At 40.5% G+C, this 18,780-nt stretch overlaps 1 protein-coding gene across 1 annotated transcript in view; it reads right to left on the reverse strand.

The window, feature by feature from the left end:
- Nucleotides 1-18,780, reverse strand: part of BMPER (BMP binding endothelial regulator) — a 260,618-nt gene that overhangs the window by 107,890 nt on the left and 133,948 nt on the right. The window contains exon 7 of the mRNA XM_011973136.1: nt 860-959. Coding sequence (XP_011828526.1) covers nt 860-959 — 100 coding nt within the window. The remainder of the gene's footprint in view (nt 1-859; nt 960-18,780) is intronic.

Genomic DNA, 18,780 nt, shown 5'->3' on the forward strand with positions numbered 1-18,780 from the left:
AAGAAGAAGAAGAAGGTAGCATACAAGCAAAAGCCAAAGAACCTCATACTCTAGAAAATACCCATCATAAGTTGTCCCCTTTCAGCTGGCAATGTGCATGTAGCCCTCCTGTGTCACCAGGGAAGATGAGCTGCAGCAGGTTAGAGCTGGGCTCAGGAATCACACATACCTGTGGTCGGATATCAAATCCACAACCCACTGGCTGGACTGCCATCTAGCAATCTAATTCCTTTTCAGTGTAATAAAACTAATAATAGCACCTGCATTACACATAGGAATTATATACTTAGTACCTACATTTCACAGCTTCTTGAGAAGATCAAATGAGAAAAAACAATATATAAAGTGCCTAGCATGGTGCCTAGCACCTATGAAATGCTCAAAAAGAAAGCGATCATACTCTCTTTCTGTTGGCTATTATTCACTATTTCCCTCCAAAACTCTCATTTTCTTGCATGTGTTTCTTCCTGCATGGTTTTTACTCTGAAAGTAACACTAGTCTATATTCCTCCATGGGTTTACTTCAAATACCTTTAAAATATGCTCCTGTTAATAGGCATATGCCCTATTAAAGATAGTTTCTTCAATACTTTCTCACCAGAAGGGAGAATTATCCCAGGTCATCTGGTGTACCCAGTTACAGATACAAGTGAAGACAAGAGAGAAGCCTCCCTGGAGGCCTCAGTTAAGAAGCAAATCCTGTATACACTTTCCACTTCTGTAATTAGAAGAGGTAGTTGTCTCTAACAAGCCATGAAATAGGACAACTGGAGAACCTCAAAATAACATGGATAAACACTCCCAGCCGAAACTTTGAGAAGAAATTACATTGTTCTTTGACCTGAAAATAGTAACTCACCCAAACATTTGGGGCAGCACTGTCCTGGGGGTATGTGACTAAGGTGCTGGGGACAGGAGAGAATGGGACAGACTTCTCTCACACATTGTGTCCTGCCTCCCTAAGAAAAGAGAGAAAAAAAAGCATATTTAGAAAAGTAAGTGCATGTAGATTGTACAACCAAGATATCTAGAACAAATCTAAGGCTCTTCCCTAGTATTAGGTCCCTGGGTCGACTGCTCAGGCCCATGTGATTTTCCCCAAGTGTCCTTTGATCTTCCCTGTAGGCCATACAAACTGCAGCTGCAAAAAGACCGCCTTTGAGGAGGTGATTCCAGCACCCACCAACACTTTCTTTATCTTTTTCCATCTCAAAACCACCTTTACAGTAGGTATAGGAGACCAAACTGTCTCTGTTTGCTTGGGATTGGAAACTTTGAGTACTAAAACCAGGAAAGTTTCATGCAAACCAGGATGAGTGGACCATCCTAATAGGTCACGGCCTTCTAGTTCCACTCTGCCAAGCAAGCAAAGGAACCCTTTGGCATTTTGAGACTTTTCCTCCTATCTTCCAGACACACATCTTTCTATAAGTTCTGCAGACATCTTCCTCCAGGAAGGCTTCGGTGTCTGCCACAGCTAGAAGGTGCTGCTAAAATGGCTCAAGGAGGTCCCAAGTACATGAAGTGGCCAGCCTGCTGAAAATGGATATACCAAAAGCCCATATTCAGAAGAACTATTTCACTGAATTCACCAAGGTATCCAAATCTGTTTCCACTAATTAAGATTATGAAGATTGATGTGAGAAGAACTGGCAGAGTCTCAGAAACCTATTTGGAGAGGTTTTGGAGTCTCTGAATATTTTCCCTGCTCCCTCATTCTCATTCTTGACCCTTTCTGTTCTCCACCATTCCATACCTCCAACATCCACTGCCCCCCTGGTTTAACCTCAGCATCCCCTCTTCCCTGCCTAAGGATACAGTCTGCTGACTTCCCCTCCTATCCCTCACCAGAGGCGCCTGCTTCCCCAGGCCCAGTTAAGTTGTAACTTCATATTCAGAAACCTGGGGCCGAAATAAGGTTTTCCAGCTGATTTACATCCAACAAACTGGCAAAGCTGATGTGAAAACTATCCTATGCAATAGAAATTGCTATGAAAATTTAAAATAATTGAGGTTTTCTTTTCTTTTAAGAAAATCAGTGAATTTGTTAAACAGATCACTCAGCAAGTGGAATTTCAATGAACTGACTTCTCTGCGATTTGAGCTAGAAACCAAACTAGTACCTGCAGGTTCCTTGTCTTAAGCACATAATTTATATCTCAAGAGGCCTCAGGAAATGAGAAACTCACAGCTTAAAAAGCCATGGACCCCGCAAGGGAAAGATTCCATTTGATGCATTTCCTCACACCTTCCCCACTCCTTTCTGGCCATAGAAGAATCAGCCTCAGCCACTAGGGGCCTGTCTGTTCCCATCCCAGCACACTGCGGCCGCCTGTTGTTTCTGTTTTCCCTTCCTGTTCTCGCCATTTTTATTACAACAGTTTATTTTTTTGGTGGGGATGGCTGAAAAGGGGAGGGCATGTTATATGTCTTTTAAAATATTTGTTATTTTTTACGCCTCTTTAATGTTGGATTCTTCCCCCAAACCAATAGAGAACATGCAAAAATACCACAAAAAACTCTTCTGTTGTTTTTACATTATTTCCAAATCAACAAGAATCACTAAAAATCTCCCGAGAATCCCAGGCTGCTCTGAGATTCCTCACTCAACTCTGCATAATATTAAAGTTAAAGGCCTTTCATCAGACTTCAGGGGCGTGTAACCTGAATCGTGGCCAGGCCCTGGGGTCAGCCCCAGCTTAGACATGAAGCACAAAAGTTGAATCTAGAGGAAGCACCCAAGATGCTGCCCTTAGCTTTTAATTTCAAAGAAATTCATCTGCAAGCAACTTCCTAAAATCCTGAAGCCTCGGGCCACACAAGGTTGCCTATGTATTGACTTCTTGTAGGTGCACAGAGAACACATTCTTTTCATTCATATTCTCTGTTCTTGTTGGATCAGCATCTATTTTTCAAGCATATTTGAAAATTGAAATTTAAAAAATATTGCACAATTGCAAAAGAGTAACTCATCCAATGCTTTGGAAAGCTGGCAAAAGATTATGTGTACTGAAGTAATTTTCCTTACAATAAGGTCAAAGAGCAAATTTTGCATACATAATACAACTGCAGTCTGTGCTTCCCAAGGGTCCGTTAAAGTAACTTGAACTCCAATCTGGGTTTGCTGGTTTAGTCAAGTTTTATTTTGTTTGGGTTGCAGTATTGTGACAAAGCCCAAGTCCAGAGGCTGCATTCCAGTTAATACCTCCAAAGAAAGTCCAGGCCTTTCCTAGGAACACAGTTGCAGCTCACAACCTGCTTCTAAGATTTCAACTCAGCAGGGACTCTGATTAAACTCTAATCTGTGGCTATGCTGTAGGCTAAGAGAGTAAAATGGCAGAAGTAAACATTTCTGTTTCTAAAACTGAACAAATTCCAACTGTAAATGTACTATCAGATGATCACAGTAGCTTTCTGATTGGCTTCCTTGCCTCAACTCTCTTTCACTAATCCATCCGGGAAGGTTCAACATGACCAGACCTTCTTTCCAGCATCTATCCATCATTCCATTATTTTATCAAACATTTGTTTAAGGCCTATCATATTCTGGGGATACAGCAGTGAATATAACACAAAAATCATCCCCTTTAAGGAGTGTATATGGCCCATGAGCATGCCCCACCCCTGCTAAGGTTAAAGATGACCTACCACTTCGTCCAGGATAAAGTTCAACCCACTTGAGCTAAAAGCTAATATAATAGAGACCATGTGTTCACCAAAATTGGTTACCCTTTTCTCTTGCCATAGCTATACTACATTTCCCAGACTCTCTTGCAGTGAGGTGTGCCCATATGACTGAATGCTAGCCAATGGGAGATGGATGGAAATAATATAAAACACTTAGAGGTCTACATCAATCCTCCACGCTCTCACTCTTTCTCTCTACTAGACAGATGGCCAGCTAAATGCAGAAGGCATCATGCACTTTACAAAAAATTGGAAAGTCTTGTTCCCTGGGTTATCACATGGAAGTCTGCCCGCCAGATCCCTGCAATGAACTGTGAAATAAGCAAGAAATAAATTTGGTTACATTATTCAGATGCATCAGTTCTTTATTATCGCATTAGCCTACTTTGTCAAAACATTCCATAATCTCTTCTCTAATCTTCTTTTCTCCCAACTCCAGCATAAAGAGAGAGTTTCTTTATGGCCCCCAAACATAAATTATGGTTTCCATCTTTGTTAAACATACCTCTTTCCCTCTGTCACAACCCCACCACCATCATTAACCCCTATCAAAATCCTACTTCATTCAAGGTTAATTTCAAGCCTCTTCTCACCTGTGAAGCCTTCTAGAACCTTCAGTTCGTAGTAACCTCCTCCATCTCTCCATACCTCTGTTCTCATCTATACCCCTGTATTTGGGGCACACACATACATATTTTTGGCACATCCTGCAAGGAGACATTGACTTTACTTCCAAGCTAAACTGTCTTGAGGGTAGGGGCCAGTCCTCTGTGCCTACTATCCTTCAGAAGAGCAATGAGCTCAAGGAAACAAAATCTCAATAAAAAAATTAGTGAATGAAAGGCAGAGCTACCACATAGAATGAGCTCTAGAATCTGAATATTTCAGACCACTTTAATTACAGGATGCTGATAACAACTAAGCGCAGGCATAGTTCTGGGCTGTCTCATCCACTTACCATTGTGTTTTATTGGGTTTTACACATTCTAGCCTTGTGTTTTGTACATTTTAGATACTGTTTGTTGGTGTTAATACATCAAAAAGCAACATTCAACTTCAGCATGTAAAGCTGGTAGGATACCTATAAGCATAACTAAAAACTATGTCTCACGTATTTTGTTCAATATTTGAAAATTCCTAAATGGTTAAAATACATAAGGACAAATGACTGTATTCTTATCTGGTCAGCAAGAAAAGAAATGCTAGGAACTTTCATTGTACTTGTGTGTTATAATTTTCATCATCTGCCTCTTCTTAGAAAGGTAAGTTTGTTCTTTAGAGATGGTCATTTGTTCAAATTGCATATCCAAGTGCTTCTCTCAAAAATTAGCGATTTTTTTTAAAAGAAAGATCTGAAACCTACGCCAAGCCTATTTTCTGCCCCTTTATTTTTGTTTTAGATGGTTCCATTAGGAACACAATTGCTTTGTGTAAAAGTTTACCCTAGAGCAGCATTTTTGTTGCATAATAAAAACCTATCTTCCTGAATATGGTGATGAGTTCAAGACGATAAAACAACAGCAATGCGCATGCAGGATGCTTCTCCAACAGCTGAGTACCCAGTGAGACTTGGGGGCTGAAAACCATCTTGTAGCATGTGATGTGGCACTCATCTCCCAACCAGGAGCAGAGCCTGGCTCCGTAACGAGAGGCTGGGAGCAGAGTAGTGCAGTGCTAACCCATTACAATGAATCAGCTACACTCTTCCACATTCTAGAGCAATTTTTCCTATGCCCAATTCTTTGGGAAAAAAAAATAGAGTTCTCTGTTTTTTCTCTAGAGTTGCTTCTGAGATGGAAGTGGGAAGAAAAGAGAGAAAAGTTGGAGGTGGCGGTGTAGGAGAGAAATATATCTTGAGTGCAAAGGATTTAAGTGTGGTCCATAATCTTACATCATATCAGTCAGTGGTGAAAAGCTGGTATGTGAGCAAAGCAACCACTCTGAAATACATATTTGGTCAAAAAACTTCACCAAAAAACATGAATGTCCTTAGCCATGCCTTACTTTGGCCTAGAACTATATCATGCTAAGTTTCCAGAGCATGACACTTAACTTCCAGGAGTAAAGATTTTTGGATTTGGTTTTCCCTGTTCTTGGTCTACAAAGAATAGTCTAATCTACAAATCAAAGCAGAAAAGGGACAGCAGATGAGGTTGCAGATTGAGGGGACAGTAGCAGAGTAGACAAGGGGAGAGAGGACACCTCCAATAGGTAGTGAGTGACAAGCCTGGGTTGTGCCAGATACTGTGCTTAGGTACTTTTCATAAGTCTCCAGAAGACCCTGTGGGCAAGCTATTGTCACCCCTAGAGTAGAGAATGAGTCTCTAAGCCTTAAGGAAATTGCTTAGAAAATCTGCCACCCAACAAGTAAGTGGCAGGGTTGAAATGTAAATTTTGTTCTAACATCCAAGTTGACTTATTTCCATCTAATAGAGCCTTTCCTTCCAAAGACCACAGCACAACTTCTCAGCTGCAGTGTGAAGTATAATCAAAGTGATGGCCAGAACTTTCTCTCCTTCTAGACATCTCTGGTGTCTTCCCTGGTAGATGTCTTCCCTGGTTGTAGCTTTATGTCTGCTTTTTATCAAAATGGCTTAGATAAAATATATTGTCCACGTTTTTGTTATTTACTTAGATAAAATCCACATTACTTTTCTGCCTTTTGCCTCCAGGGCTTTTTCCTTTCATGTTGTCTTCTCCCCCCACCTCCCTTCTTTCCTTCTCTCTCTCTTTTACATCTTAAACAAGATGCCCCTAATATGGAAATCTGTAAGTTTGGGACTTTATCTTCTTCCCCAAGGAAGAAGATAAAGTGTTCACCATCCCCATAGCTAATTTATAATCCACCGACACAGGCCCTTTACTCACCTCCTCCACTCAGTTGAAAGAATTTGCTTTTGAATCTACAAATAATAATGGGCTATTTCCATGCTTTAAAACCTTTAGAGGCTCCTCATTCTATTCAGGGTGCTCAATCTAGGCAGTGGGTCAGAATCACCCATAGAACTCTTGCAAAAAAAAAAAATATTGAGGTCTTTGTGTCCAAGAATCCGATGCAGAACCCAGGCACCTGTATTCTATTAAAGCTGCAACTACGTCTCAGTCACTAAGCTATTGTCTCCGGACTCCAAACCCACACATCCTCATTCACACTCTGCCTTCTGGTGCTGAAGCTGAGGCTCTGCATGCCACATTTCTGCTCTGCTAGCTTAGTCCAAGATAGGCTCTGCCTGCAGGGGCACCAGACAAGGGACTGGTTCCTTCTGTTTGTTTCCCTTGGCCTCTTGTCCCATTAATGCTGCTTCACCAGGCAGCAGCACTTCCTTCCCACATCAGCAACTGATCCCAGTTTAGAGATTTTCCAACATTTCATGCAAGTAAAACCAGCTTCATCTCAACATCCCACTCCAGCCAGCTGGCACCCCCTCCTCAGAAGTCTGAATCTCAGCCCCACACAGCCCCTCCTCTAAGTTTTAATAATTCTACTCTCATTCCATTGTTCCCCAACCCTAGAGGTGGTGGTTTCATCTAGCAGGTGGTATCTCCATGATAATTTAGAATTATCTTTTTGCCATTCAGTTACCTAGTTAATAGTTCTTTATATTTAATCCTCTATTTTCAAATAACTGGTACGGTTTATGCCTCTTGATGGGACCTTGACTGATACAAGATGTGGCCCTGATGAGCTGCCAAGTGTGGGAACTCAGCTTTCAGCCCACCCTAGATTTCTCAGACAAAGCTAGAAGGCAGTGCACTTACTGCCCCAGAGCATATAATACTTTAAATACATTAACAGAGGTGTTTATATAGATACACACACATATACATATACATATACATATACATATACATATACATATACATATACATATACATACACATACACATACACACACTATAGTGGGATACATCTGGGTATGTATACACCACAGTGGTATAATTGTGTGTGTGTGTGTGTGTGTGTGTGTCTTACCCACTAGATTAGAGTTCCTCAACCTTTACACTCCTAACATTTCGGGTCAGGTGATTCTTTGCTTCAGAGGCTGTTCTATGCATTGTAGGATGTACAGCAGCATCCCTGGCCTCTGCCTGCTAGATGGCAGTGACACCCTTCATCCTCTAATTGTGACAACCAAACATGTCTCCAGACATTGTCAAATGTCCCCTGGGAAACACAGCCACCTCCAGTTGAGAACTAGAGTACTAGGCCAATGATTCCTCAAACCACAGTCCAGGAACGTGCATTTTTAGTAACTTTCCTGGATGAATTCAATGCCTCTGTCCAAGGCACTGTGCTTTGCCAAATGCTTCACTGGCATGAACTTCCAGTAAGTAAGACTTAAAGCTTATTTATCTTATTCATTCCCCCAGCAGCTAGCACACATCATAGCTTCTAACATGTGCTCAAGACAAGTGTTCTGAAGGATGAAGCCCATTTTTCAAGTGGAGCAGTTCTCAGTGAGAGAAGAACAGGCCTCAATTCACTTCTCTGGTGGCTGGAAGCCACTTTTCTTCAGGCTTGTGAAGGAAGAGGTCAGCGAGAAACAGTGTGGGTGGAGACAGAGCTGTGATCAGAGCTGACAGGGTAGAATTGTGCTTCTCCAAGGAGTCTGTGCTGAAACCAATGCAGGTTTTATCATAAAAATCTGTGAGGATCTTGGAAGTTTTCTGACCCCCAAAACCTGGACATATGACTTCATATGAGTTTTGGTATCCAAGTGATGAAATAAAACTCAACTCTGATTCTACACATAGATATTCAAGAACATGTCAGCAAAGCTCGACGAAGACACTTATTTTGTCCCATAAAAAACAGCAAACAAAGACCCCTGAGAAAGGGTCCACGGGGCTGAGAAAAACAAAACCCTTTTGTACTTCACGACCTGTTAAGAGAACTATGAACTAATGCCCTGTCTTGAGAACCAAGCCTGAAACAAATTCCTTTTATTTTGCACACCAATTAATGTTTCTAAGTCTAATTGCATCACTTATTATTGTTTATATTATTTTCTTAAGTTTTCTATTGCTGCTATAACAAATTACAAATGGAGTGGCTTAAAACAACACACACTTATTTTCTTACAGTCAGAAGTCTGGAATCAGTTTCATGGGGCTAAAATCCAGGTGTCAGCAGGTTGCATTCCTTCTGGAGGCTCTAGAGAAGAATCTGTTTCCTTGCCTTCTCCAGCTTCCAGAGGCAGCCTGCCTTCCATAGCTGATGGCCCCCTCCTCCATCTTCAAAGCCATCAGTGAAGCACCTTCAGACCTCCCTCTGACTGCACTCTCTGCTCGTCATCACATCTTCTCCAACTCTGACCCTCCTGCTTCCCTTTTAGAAGGACTATTGTAAGTGGGCAGCCCACCCAGAGAATCCAGGGTCACCTCTCCATCACAAGGTCCTTAACTTAATCCCATCTGCAAAGTCTTTTGTGCCATGTAAGGTCACCTTCACAGGTTTTGGAGATTAGGACATGGACATCTTGGGGCCAGGGGATGCATTATTCTGCCTACCCTAATTATTATTAAATAAATGACATTTAATTTCTCTGTGTAGTCCCATATATCATATTTCAGGCCTAATGTGACTACAACACACCTCACCAAAACAGCTAGTGCTTCCAATATTTTCCAAAAGGAAAAGATAGCCAAGAAGCTGGATTTAAATCCTGGTCATATGGCTTGCGATCTGAGTAAGTTCACATCCACGTATTTGTTCTTCTTCCTGCACCCATGCCTAGTTAGAAGATGAAATCCAAACCAGACAATCCAATGTTTTCATCTTATTCGCCCTCTACTTTTGTCATAGGCAAATTATAAGCGCTGATGGACAGCTTCAGGAGCAACTTTGGGTGTTAATGAAGTAAGAAAACTGTCCTTACTGCCAACAGGTCTTTTCAGGGACGCTATGCCAGTCTTGCTGGCCAGCACCAACCCTTTAAGATGAAGTTCCCACTAAGCCATGGGACTTGGCCAGGCACCCTCTAGCCCATGCTATAGAGCCCTGTAGGGACATCAATGTCCTCTCACGGTCAGCTAGATGACTCCCAAAGAATTTAAACATGTTCGCTATATCTCAAGATTCTTATAGAAAAAAATGCCTCAACTGGTCTCAGTGGAGGGGTTACAGAGCAGGCACTGCAAGGCCTCAGCCTGTGGATAGCACAGCTAGATGCCTTCTTTCAACATTTGCACGAGTGAGCAGGTCCAGCCTGGCTATGCAGACGGCATTAAACTTCAACTGCATATAGGGGCAGAGCCAAAGATCATAATTTCATAAAGTAAATATTAAATTATTAAATAAATACATGACGGAAATGTCTTTACCATAGTTCCACTAATCCCTTTTTTGTTTGTTTTTAAGAGACAACATCTCTCTCTCACCCAGGCTGGAGTGCAGTGGCACAATCATAGTTCACTGTGACCTCAAACTCTCAGCCTCAAGCAAGCTTTCTGCCTCAGCCTCCTAAAGCACAACAATTACAGGTGTGAGCCACACTGTCCGGCCACTAAATTCCATTTAAAAAGGGGATTTGGTTATTGTATTTGCTTAAGTCTCATTTTTAAAGGTAAAATTGGCCTCATCTTCGCCTTGGAGTTCTTGATCTTAGCTCTTCCTGTCACTCAGCTGAAGGGCAGGTTTCCTTGTTTGTTTGTTCATGTGTTTGTTTTCTTTTATATTTTTTCTTTGAAAAAGAAAATTTAGAAATTCTTCTCCTTCTGCCAACTCAAGCTTTCCACTCAGGCAGACACAACAAATCACTAATGAAAGACTGCGATATTGTTTGAGGCAAATTCCAACTGGTTCTGGGTGTCCACACATATTTTACTTTCCTCTTTGTCTATTTTAGAATCAGGAAGATAAGGCCACCCTACAAGCTCAGATCAGATCTCTGAACAAATGCCCTGGGAACCGACAGGAGAGGCAAAGCTCTGGGAGTCTGAGTAGATTTGCAGCCCTGGATTGTGTGGTGTGTGGAAGCAGGTGCTGAATGACAGCTGGACCCAGTAAGCTGCCCCCAGCAAGGTCTTTCGCCTTCCAGGGCTGAGCTGAGACTGGAGGAGAGGCGGGGCCTGCTGATAAGGGCTCTGACAGCCAGCTCCTGCCATGCCTCTGAGCCTGGGTGTTCCCTCTCTGAAATGATCAATAAATAAACAAGTAAATCCACAGGGAAACACCTCCTAACATTTCAGATTCCTGTAGACCTCGCAGACCACCCTGGTAGGACATTTCTCAACTGCTGACCAGAAACAAAACAAACAAAAAAAAAGTGAAAGGAAGAAAATGAGCCCTTTTCCTTTTCTTGCCATTTTTATCAAGGTTCAACCTTTCATCATCATAGAAGTAGTCAAAGCTGTTACAAGCCTACTGCTGACACATCAAACGCTTTATCTACAGCCTGGCCCGCTTCCAGGAAGATGAAAAGAACAATCATTTAGAACTCACACCTCCTAAGAGTTATGAGCCATTCCTAAAAGGAAGGAAATAACACCATTATGCAGGAGAAAGGGCATTTTTCATGTTCCCCAGGCTGTCTACATCACAACAACTTTCGATAGGCACTAAGGAGGAAACCAAAGGGAGGCCTTTGACTGCTCAAGACTTCTAGAAATACTGAACTGCAGAGACAGAAACCCAAGACATCACCAATGAACTGTTTTCCTAAACCTTTCTGTTTGCCTTTAAGTTCTGGCTACCTAAAATAGTTTATATCGTTTCATTTTGTCCCCACAATGCTTCATATGGGTTTATCATTTGTCCCAAACTAGGTTGAAAGTTCACAGAGAGCAGAAGCCATGTTCATTAATATTTCTTCTGTCTTCCACTGTGCCTAGCCACACAGTGAGGCCAGAGTAACATCAGAAGTGTTTGGTTTTCAGTGAAACGCCTACTTGTCGGGTTGTCAGTTAAAGTTGAAAATAACTCAGAAATGTTTGTGCTCCATTGAGGTTTCTTGAGGTACAAAAAATATCTGTTATCTTGACATGAATGACTCTTAATTAAGATATACCTGAATCTCTCTCACTGTGTTGACAAAATTATACTTAGAAGTCTTCGAGGTTTTTCTTAGTATGCCTGAACACACTACGGAAAAACAAGACTACATTTAAACTTCATTTTAATTTCTAAATAGCAATTGAAGTCACGGCATCCTTTTTGCTCACCCTTTCAATAAATATTTGAGTTTCTATATGTCAGACATTGTGGTCTTTAAATGAAAAAATCCAGAATATCTATTTGGTATCCATTGCTATGTGCAGTTCTCTAATTTGTATCAGGTGGCAATTTCCTAAAATTTTAACAAAATCCAAAATGTTGTAAGTACAATGTCATGATGTTCTATAATAAACACTCCGTGGCCTCCATCAAGGAACACTGTGCAGAGAGACTAGAAGTTTCCGGCACTATTCATTCAAACCCATGATGCTCCCAGGTATTGGTCTTGTCAACCAATTTTAAGTTTGTGTTTTGAGACAGGCTGAAACCCAATCTTGGCAAGCTCTCGGGACGATCCTAATCCAGGCCAAATATGATCAAAGAAAAATAAGTGTATAGTCTGTTGGCACCAGCTGTGGTGGGGGGTCCCAGCATGAGCCAAAGCTAGTGTTCTGACATGTTTGGGCAGGTCCAGTGAAAGGAAGAGGTTCACCTGTTGGCTTCTCCTGAGAGAAAATCCACCCTAAGGGAGGAAGAAATGAACAACAAGAGAATCACCTACTGACTGAGCCTGACAGAAGGAACATGCTATCACCAATATAACTTGGCATCTGTCACTCACATCCTCCCAAGTTCAGTACCACAGACGCCTGTATTGTCCTAGAGGAGAAAGAATAGTGAAAGTAAAAGCACAAAAGAATTTTTTAACTAAAATCTTTGTGAGATTCAAGTATAGACCCTACTGATTTAGGTGTCCTATAATTGAGTAAAGCACATAAAAAGGAAAGTGATGTTGGCCCATGCCACTTGAGTGGAGACTTCTACACTGCTTTGTCATCTGAGGCCTCCAGGATACTAGTTGAAATGTGCAAAGCTGGTGGAAGTAGTAGCCGTGACAGGCTGAGAACCAAAGTGCTTGGAAAAATGGCAGCAATGCCAAACAGAGGGAACAACAGCAGACAGACACGGCAGAAGATAGAATCTTTTCCAGCTCAGGAAAGTGGTATTTCCTCTATCATATACTCTGACTTTCTAGGAAGACTCTCCATCTTCCTACCGAAAGATGATCAATGTCAGCAATGCTCAGCATTTGGCAGTATAGCACAAATCCACAAGGCATATTCTCTGACAAATTGATTCATGTATTGGCCAGACAGGAAGAAGGGCTTGGCCAATAAGTTATATTAAATTGAAGTTCTTCCGGAATAACATTAGGCCAAGTTCAGAAGCATGATCTTGTAATCTTGGCCAGAACACGCTGAGAGGCCAGAAGAGAGCAGCACCTCAGCAAGGCCATGGCTGGATGGAAGGCTTATGATCATGGGTAAGGTCTGAGTGGATAGCAGCTCCGCAACGGTGACAAAATGCTTAACCCCAAAGGTCTTTCTCAAGAAGGATGGAGAAACACAAGTCTAAACCAGTTAGATAGAAGAAAATTCTACCTGAACATTCTTAGTTAGTACCTTATTTCAGATAATGATACAGAAAAGGACAGCAGTTCAGGACTTTTTTTTAAAATACTGTAACTAGAAGGATAGAAGTTTAAGGGCTTGTCAGAAGCACCCTAACTGTTGCACTAAAAACCAAAGACAATCTCTGTGGTTCCTGTGAATCTAATGGAAGACAAGTGGAATGCCATCTTTGATTATAAATCCAGGAATGTTCAATCTACTTAAAAGAGATGTCAGGGCTTCTGTGGTCAATGGCCAGGGGGCAAGTCCCTCGGAACATGCCTAGGGCTCTCTTCAAAGACTAGTATTGAAGGAGAATATTCTTGGGGCAAATGTCCAGAGTTCAGGGACACAGCAGTTCAGAAAGATCATTTTATTCTACCAGCCTAACTTAAAGTTGATGGTAATGTCTAAAAAACAGGCAGATTACGTGAAAACTTACATACTGAAGGCTGAACGCTTAGTTTTTTTTTTTTTTTTTAACCAGGAAATCCAGAAAATCACTTCTTAAGCTGGTCTATATTATTTATAAAGAGCCTCATCCATTGATACTACATGTGGTTTCCAAGTTCAGAGAACTGATATAAACAAGTAACTCAATGTGCATAATCAACTCATGATCAGAACATTGCTAGCTCCAAGTGGTTTAACATATTTCTGATGTGAAGAATGTCCTGTACATTCCCAAGTCTGGATTATGGATGTTGCCCTTTCAGTTGAAGTATTTCTCTTAATATTTAGATAGTGTATTAAATGCTTATGTGTTATAAGTGACTACCTGGTAAGTGTTTATGGACTCTGTGAATGAAACTCTAAAACAAAAGGTCTCCATCCCCCTTCCAAAAATTCTTAAGGTAGAAAATATGCTACTTTGCCTAAAATGCATTGTGTGGACTTCCATATACAATGACCATTTGGTGTTTTTGTTTTAGGAAAGTGTTTCCAGTGGTCTAGGACAAAGAGTATGATCTACTGAGCCTTTGACCTGGTTTGGCCTGTGGTAGCCTTGAGGATTAATTCTTGTTTCCTCTTTCCCAAATCCTCCCAGTCTCTAACCGTGAAATGAAAAGTGGCCCACTCTCTAGAATCAATCCTGCTGGAAAACAGTTGTTCTCACTCCAACACTAATAAAACATGCCATGGTAGGGAAACGGGCAACCACTAGAGCAAAGTGTTCAACATTAATATTTCTTGGAGGCTCTGATGAATTTTACTTTAAAAAGCAGAAGCATTCTTAAAACTTGGGAATGAAAGGAGCAGTGTTTGAAACAAAATTGTTCATGGTAAAAATATTAAAGGATTCTCTTCTCAAACATTCCGAACTCCAAAGGGTACACAGCTACCAATGTAGCCCAATGGTATGGGCAAAAAGCTACAAACTGTGTAAAGAGGACATTTCTTTCCTCCAATACTTAGATATGAGGTGTCTGCATTAAAATACTCTTGAAGACTCCAAATCTTCTCTATCATTCAATTTGTAGAAATAACAATATCCATGCATGCAGAACTTATACCATACTCCAGATAATGGGTGATAAATCAAAACTTTGAGGAAAAATAATGACTTTAAAATGTTATGGAAAACCTAGTTCTTGATGACACGAGAAGATCTATGCCTTAAACTCAATACACACCAGGAAATAGTTCCAGATTCTAAATCAAGGAGGAAAGCTGGAAACACATATGCTTAAGGGAACAAACTCCCGGGGTTAAGAGCTCCTTCAGATTCCCAGTTCTATTCCTTGCTACTTTGCACCAAAGTTAATTAACTTCTCCTAAGCTTCAATTTTTTCATTTGTAAATTGGGAAAAACAATATTATTCAGTGTCATAGAGTTCATGCAAAGAATAGGACAATGGAGGTAAAGCTTTTAATTCAATGCCTGGCATATAATAAATGCTCAATAAATGTTAGCTATTATATACATATATGGTCAAATTAATTTTAAATGCCAGGCAGCTCCATAAAATAATAAAAGAGTGACCTTGGGCAGTTTATTTAATTGGAGTCTTGGTTATTTTATCTCTAAACAACGCTATTTCCTCACAGAGCTGTTGTGAAAATTATATGCAACAGTGTGCTTAAAGTGTCAAGCACAGTGCTTGCTCTGTAAGTGTTATCAATTAAAAATGAACCTCTGGCACCTTCGTCCCCACCCCACTGTCTGGGTTTAGCCAGTCAAAGTATATTTCACTGGCCAAGAGAACGGGGCTGTGAAAGGTACAGAGCTGTGGTGACTTTTCCTCCGAAAAGTTAGGAGAACATTTGTGTTTTCCTTGGCACCAAGAACACATGGGTAGTCTTTGGGGTGTACAGTAGTGTATATATCACCCATGTATTTGCATAAAGTTTCAAAGCACTTTCTTGATATATGCAGTATGACAGTTGCTGTCACAATATATTTATATAAGTTCAACACAGATTTTATAAAATAAACTTGCAAGTGTTTGTTTTCCTAAGGAGGGGTTTGTTTGGGGGTTGGGGGATAATCATTTCATCTCACTGTGAAAAACAGCACATGCTAACATGCTTCCTTTACCAATGCCACAAATAGGCTGGTGTTCCCTGTTAACGTGTGAGGCAACCCCGCAGATATAGTAGGCCGCTATTACCAATTTTTAAATGCCTTTTCTGAAAAAAACAAAAAACTAAAAAAACAGTATTGATGGATGCAGTAACCACAATCCATCCGAGGTCTAGAAGGAAGGATGAAATAGATAACTGTGACTTTTGCACACAGAATTCCTCCAGCTAATAGTCATATTCCCAGCCTGGCTGTCCTTTTGTCCACATGAAGGACTTGACCTAACGTGAAAGACAATGAGAATTCCTGACTGACACATGCCAACATTCACCTCAGTCTTCCTCAGAGACACAAGCAGCTCAGATTAGCCAAATCTCTCCATCAAAAAAATCAATGTATGGCGAGGCACAGCATCTCAGGCTTGTAATCCCAGCACTTTGGGAGGCCAAGGTGGAAGGATCATTTGAGACCAGGAGTTTGATACCAGCTGGGCAACATAGTGAGACCCTGTCTCTACAACAAATAAAAAATTAGACAAGCATGGTGGCAGTGCCTGCAGTCTCAGCTAATCGAGAAGCTGAGGTGGGAGGATCACTTGAGCTCAGGAGTCCAGGTTATAGTGAGCTATGATTGCACCACTGCACTATAGCTGGGGAAACAGAGAAGACCCCATCTCAAAAAAAAAAAAAAAATCAATGTAATTTCTATCAATTACATTGATATATGCAATTGATATATGCAGTATGACAGCTACATAGCATAAGATGTTAATAGTGTTTCCATGACACAAGACTTCTACCAAGAAATGAGTAAAGTTGGGTTAAACAAAGTTAAATAGGTTCCTTCATTGAGGGCTTTTTAAAATCTTTTAACAAATATGGATACTCCATTGGGGAAATATAGGATATGGTGTTTCTCAAACTTATTTGACCATAGAACTCTTTTGCGATGGCACTTGAACATATTCTGGTATGATATAAAGGGAAACACAATTTGGAAAATGCCGATCAACTTCAATTTTACTACTATAGGCCTTTCCTAAGGATCTATAGCTGTATGGTTCTTCCTCCTTGAGGTAAATTTCTTGCTGACAATTATTAGTTAAACAAGTCTGTATATTGAGCAATTGATTGTATGCCCCAAAACCTTTTTCTTCCCATCTATATATATATACGATATCAAATAATATGGTCATCAAATTCCATTTTAAGATTATATTTTTATGAATTCCAAAAACCACTCTTGTCAATACAAGCTACATCAAAATTCCTGCTCAGTATTGAATTGAATTTTTGGAACTTTTATTCATTTAACTGTAGAAAAAAGAAAAGAATTCTAGGTTTCAACATGGCCCTTTTCCAATTCTATAAACCAGGTCACCCTACCAATGTCTGGCATTTCTGGAATATTTATAAATAATCATATTATAAAAACTCTACCTCCCACATCCTCTGAAAACATAGCTGGCTACAAATTCCCCAGGCGTATTATGTGGGATATGTGGTTTCCATGCCTTTAAAAGGGGTATTTGTAGGATATACCGAGGAACATTTCAGTCAGGTCTTTCTCCTGTCTTTTTCAGCCTAGCAAACTTTGCCCCTTAGTCCTGTCTCTGGGAGGCCTTAAAAAAGTGACACATTTGAAACAAATAGATCCCTTATAGAATCCTCAGTAGGTGGCAATGGCAGAAATAAAGATCCAAAGAAAAAGCTTGTTTACCCCATGTAGGTCTCCTTAGGAGGGACCTCATAGGGCCACAAGTGAGACTGAGACTGGGTTGGTTTGGGTCAAGGAACTGAGTAAACAAGGAAAACAGTAAAGCAGGAGCTTTGGGATTAGACAAGGACACTAAGCTGGGAGCAGCAAGAACCAGCTCCCTTCCTTTTGCTTCTCCTCCATGTGGGCCATGCTCTTCTGATGAGGCAGGGGTCGAGATGGCTGAATTGCATGAATTTCACTCCCATCTCTAGCCTGGTCCCCGAACACTGAAATTAAAATATTATCAACAAAACACACTAATTTGAAAAAATGTGAGAGGTTTGAACCAGCTTTCCCAATCATCTATTTTCATTTTCACTTTTGACCTTCAAATTTGACACAACATGCTCAAACAATTTTATATCTATAGTCAAAGACTGTGTCAATTGTTCACCACCATATCCCAGTGTCTAGCACAATGTTTTTTTCTAAGAAATAGTCACAAGTTTTTGTTGACAGACTGCAATACCACTGAGTATTCTACCTTCCCTACTTGAAATCTTAGCATACACTTTTCATTTTTCATAACTAACATTTTATTGACCATTTAATATTCCATGATGACAATATTCTTCATCAGAAACTCATAATCACTTTTCTAAATTCTAATTATGTCTTTAGATAAGAAAGGCTTCATGTAGAATCATTCAGCCTGAATCATTCATGGCAATATACTAACTGCCATGTCTTCATCTTAGCCGTCCATCTCTCCACATGAAGGAGTTGGCCAGATAGAAAAGACAATGGCAATTTGTCTTTACTCTACACAGGCTCCTCTATTCTGCTTCAGGTGAGTAGAACCCATGGTTAGTGCCTCCTCCCAGGTACGCAATGTGCACATCTGGGAGCATCAAGATTGAGGACCAGCAAAGACGTCTTATGGACATTTCTGGACAAATGCGAAGAAACCAAACGACAATGGTAATGCTACAAAAAAACACACACACACACAGAAAAAAAAGAAAACATGATCTGGATTGTATGTAAACTAGATATGAATTCTTAGCTGATGTCATCACATATGAAAAGTATAGCTTAGACTAGTGGTTTTCAAACTTTTTAATCTCAGGATCCCTTTACTCTCTTAAAAATTATTGAACCTTTGTCAGATGGGTAGATTGTAAAAATTTTCTCCCATTCTGTAGGTTGCCTGTTCACTCTGATGGTAGTTTCTTTTGCTGTGCAGAAGCTCTTTAGTTTAATTA

The sequence above is a fragment of the Mandrillus leucophaeus genome, unplaced genomic scaffold (assembly GCF_000951045.1).
Source record: "Mandrillus leucophaeus isolate KB7577 unplaced genomic scaffold, Mleu.le_1.0 Scaffold100, whole genome shotgun sequence".
Taxonomy (NCBI): domain Eukaryota; kingdom Metazoa; phylum Chordata; class Mammalia; order Primates; family Cercopithecidae; genus Mandrillus; species Mandrillus leucophaeus.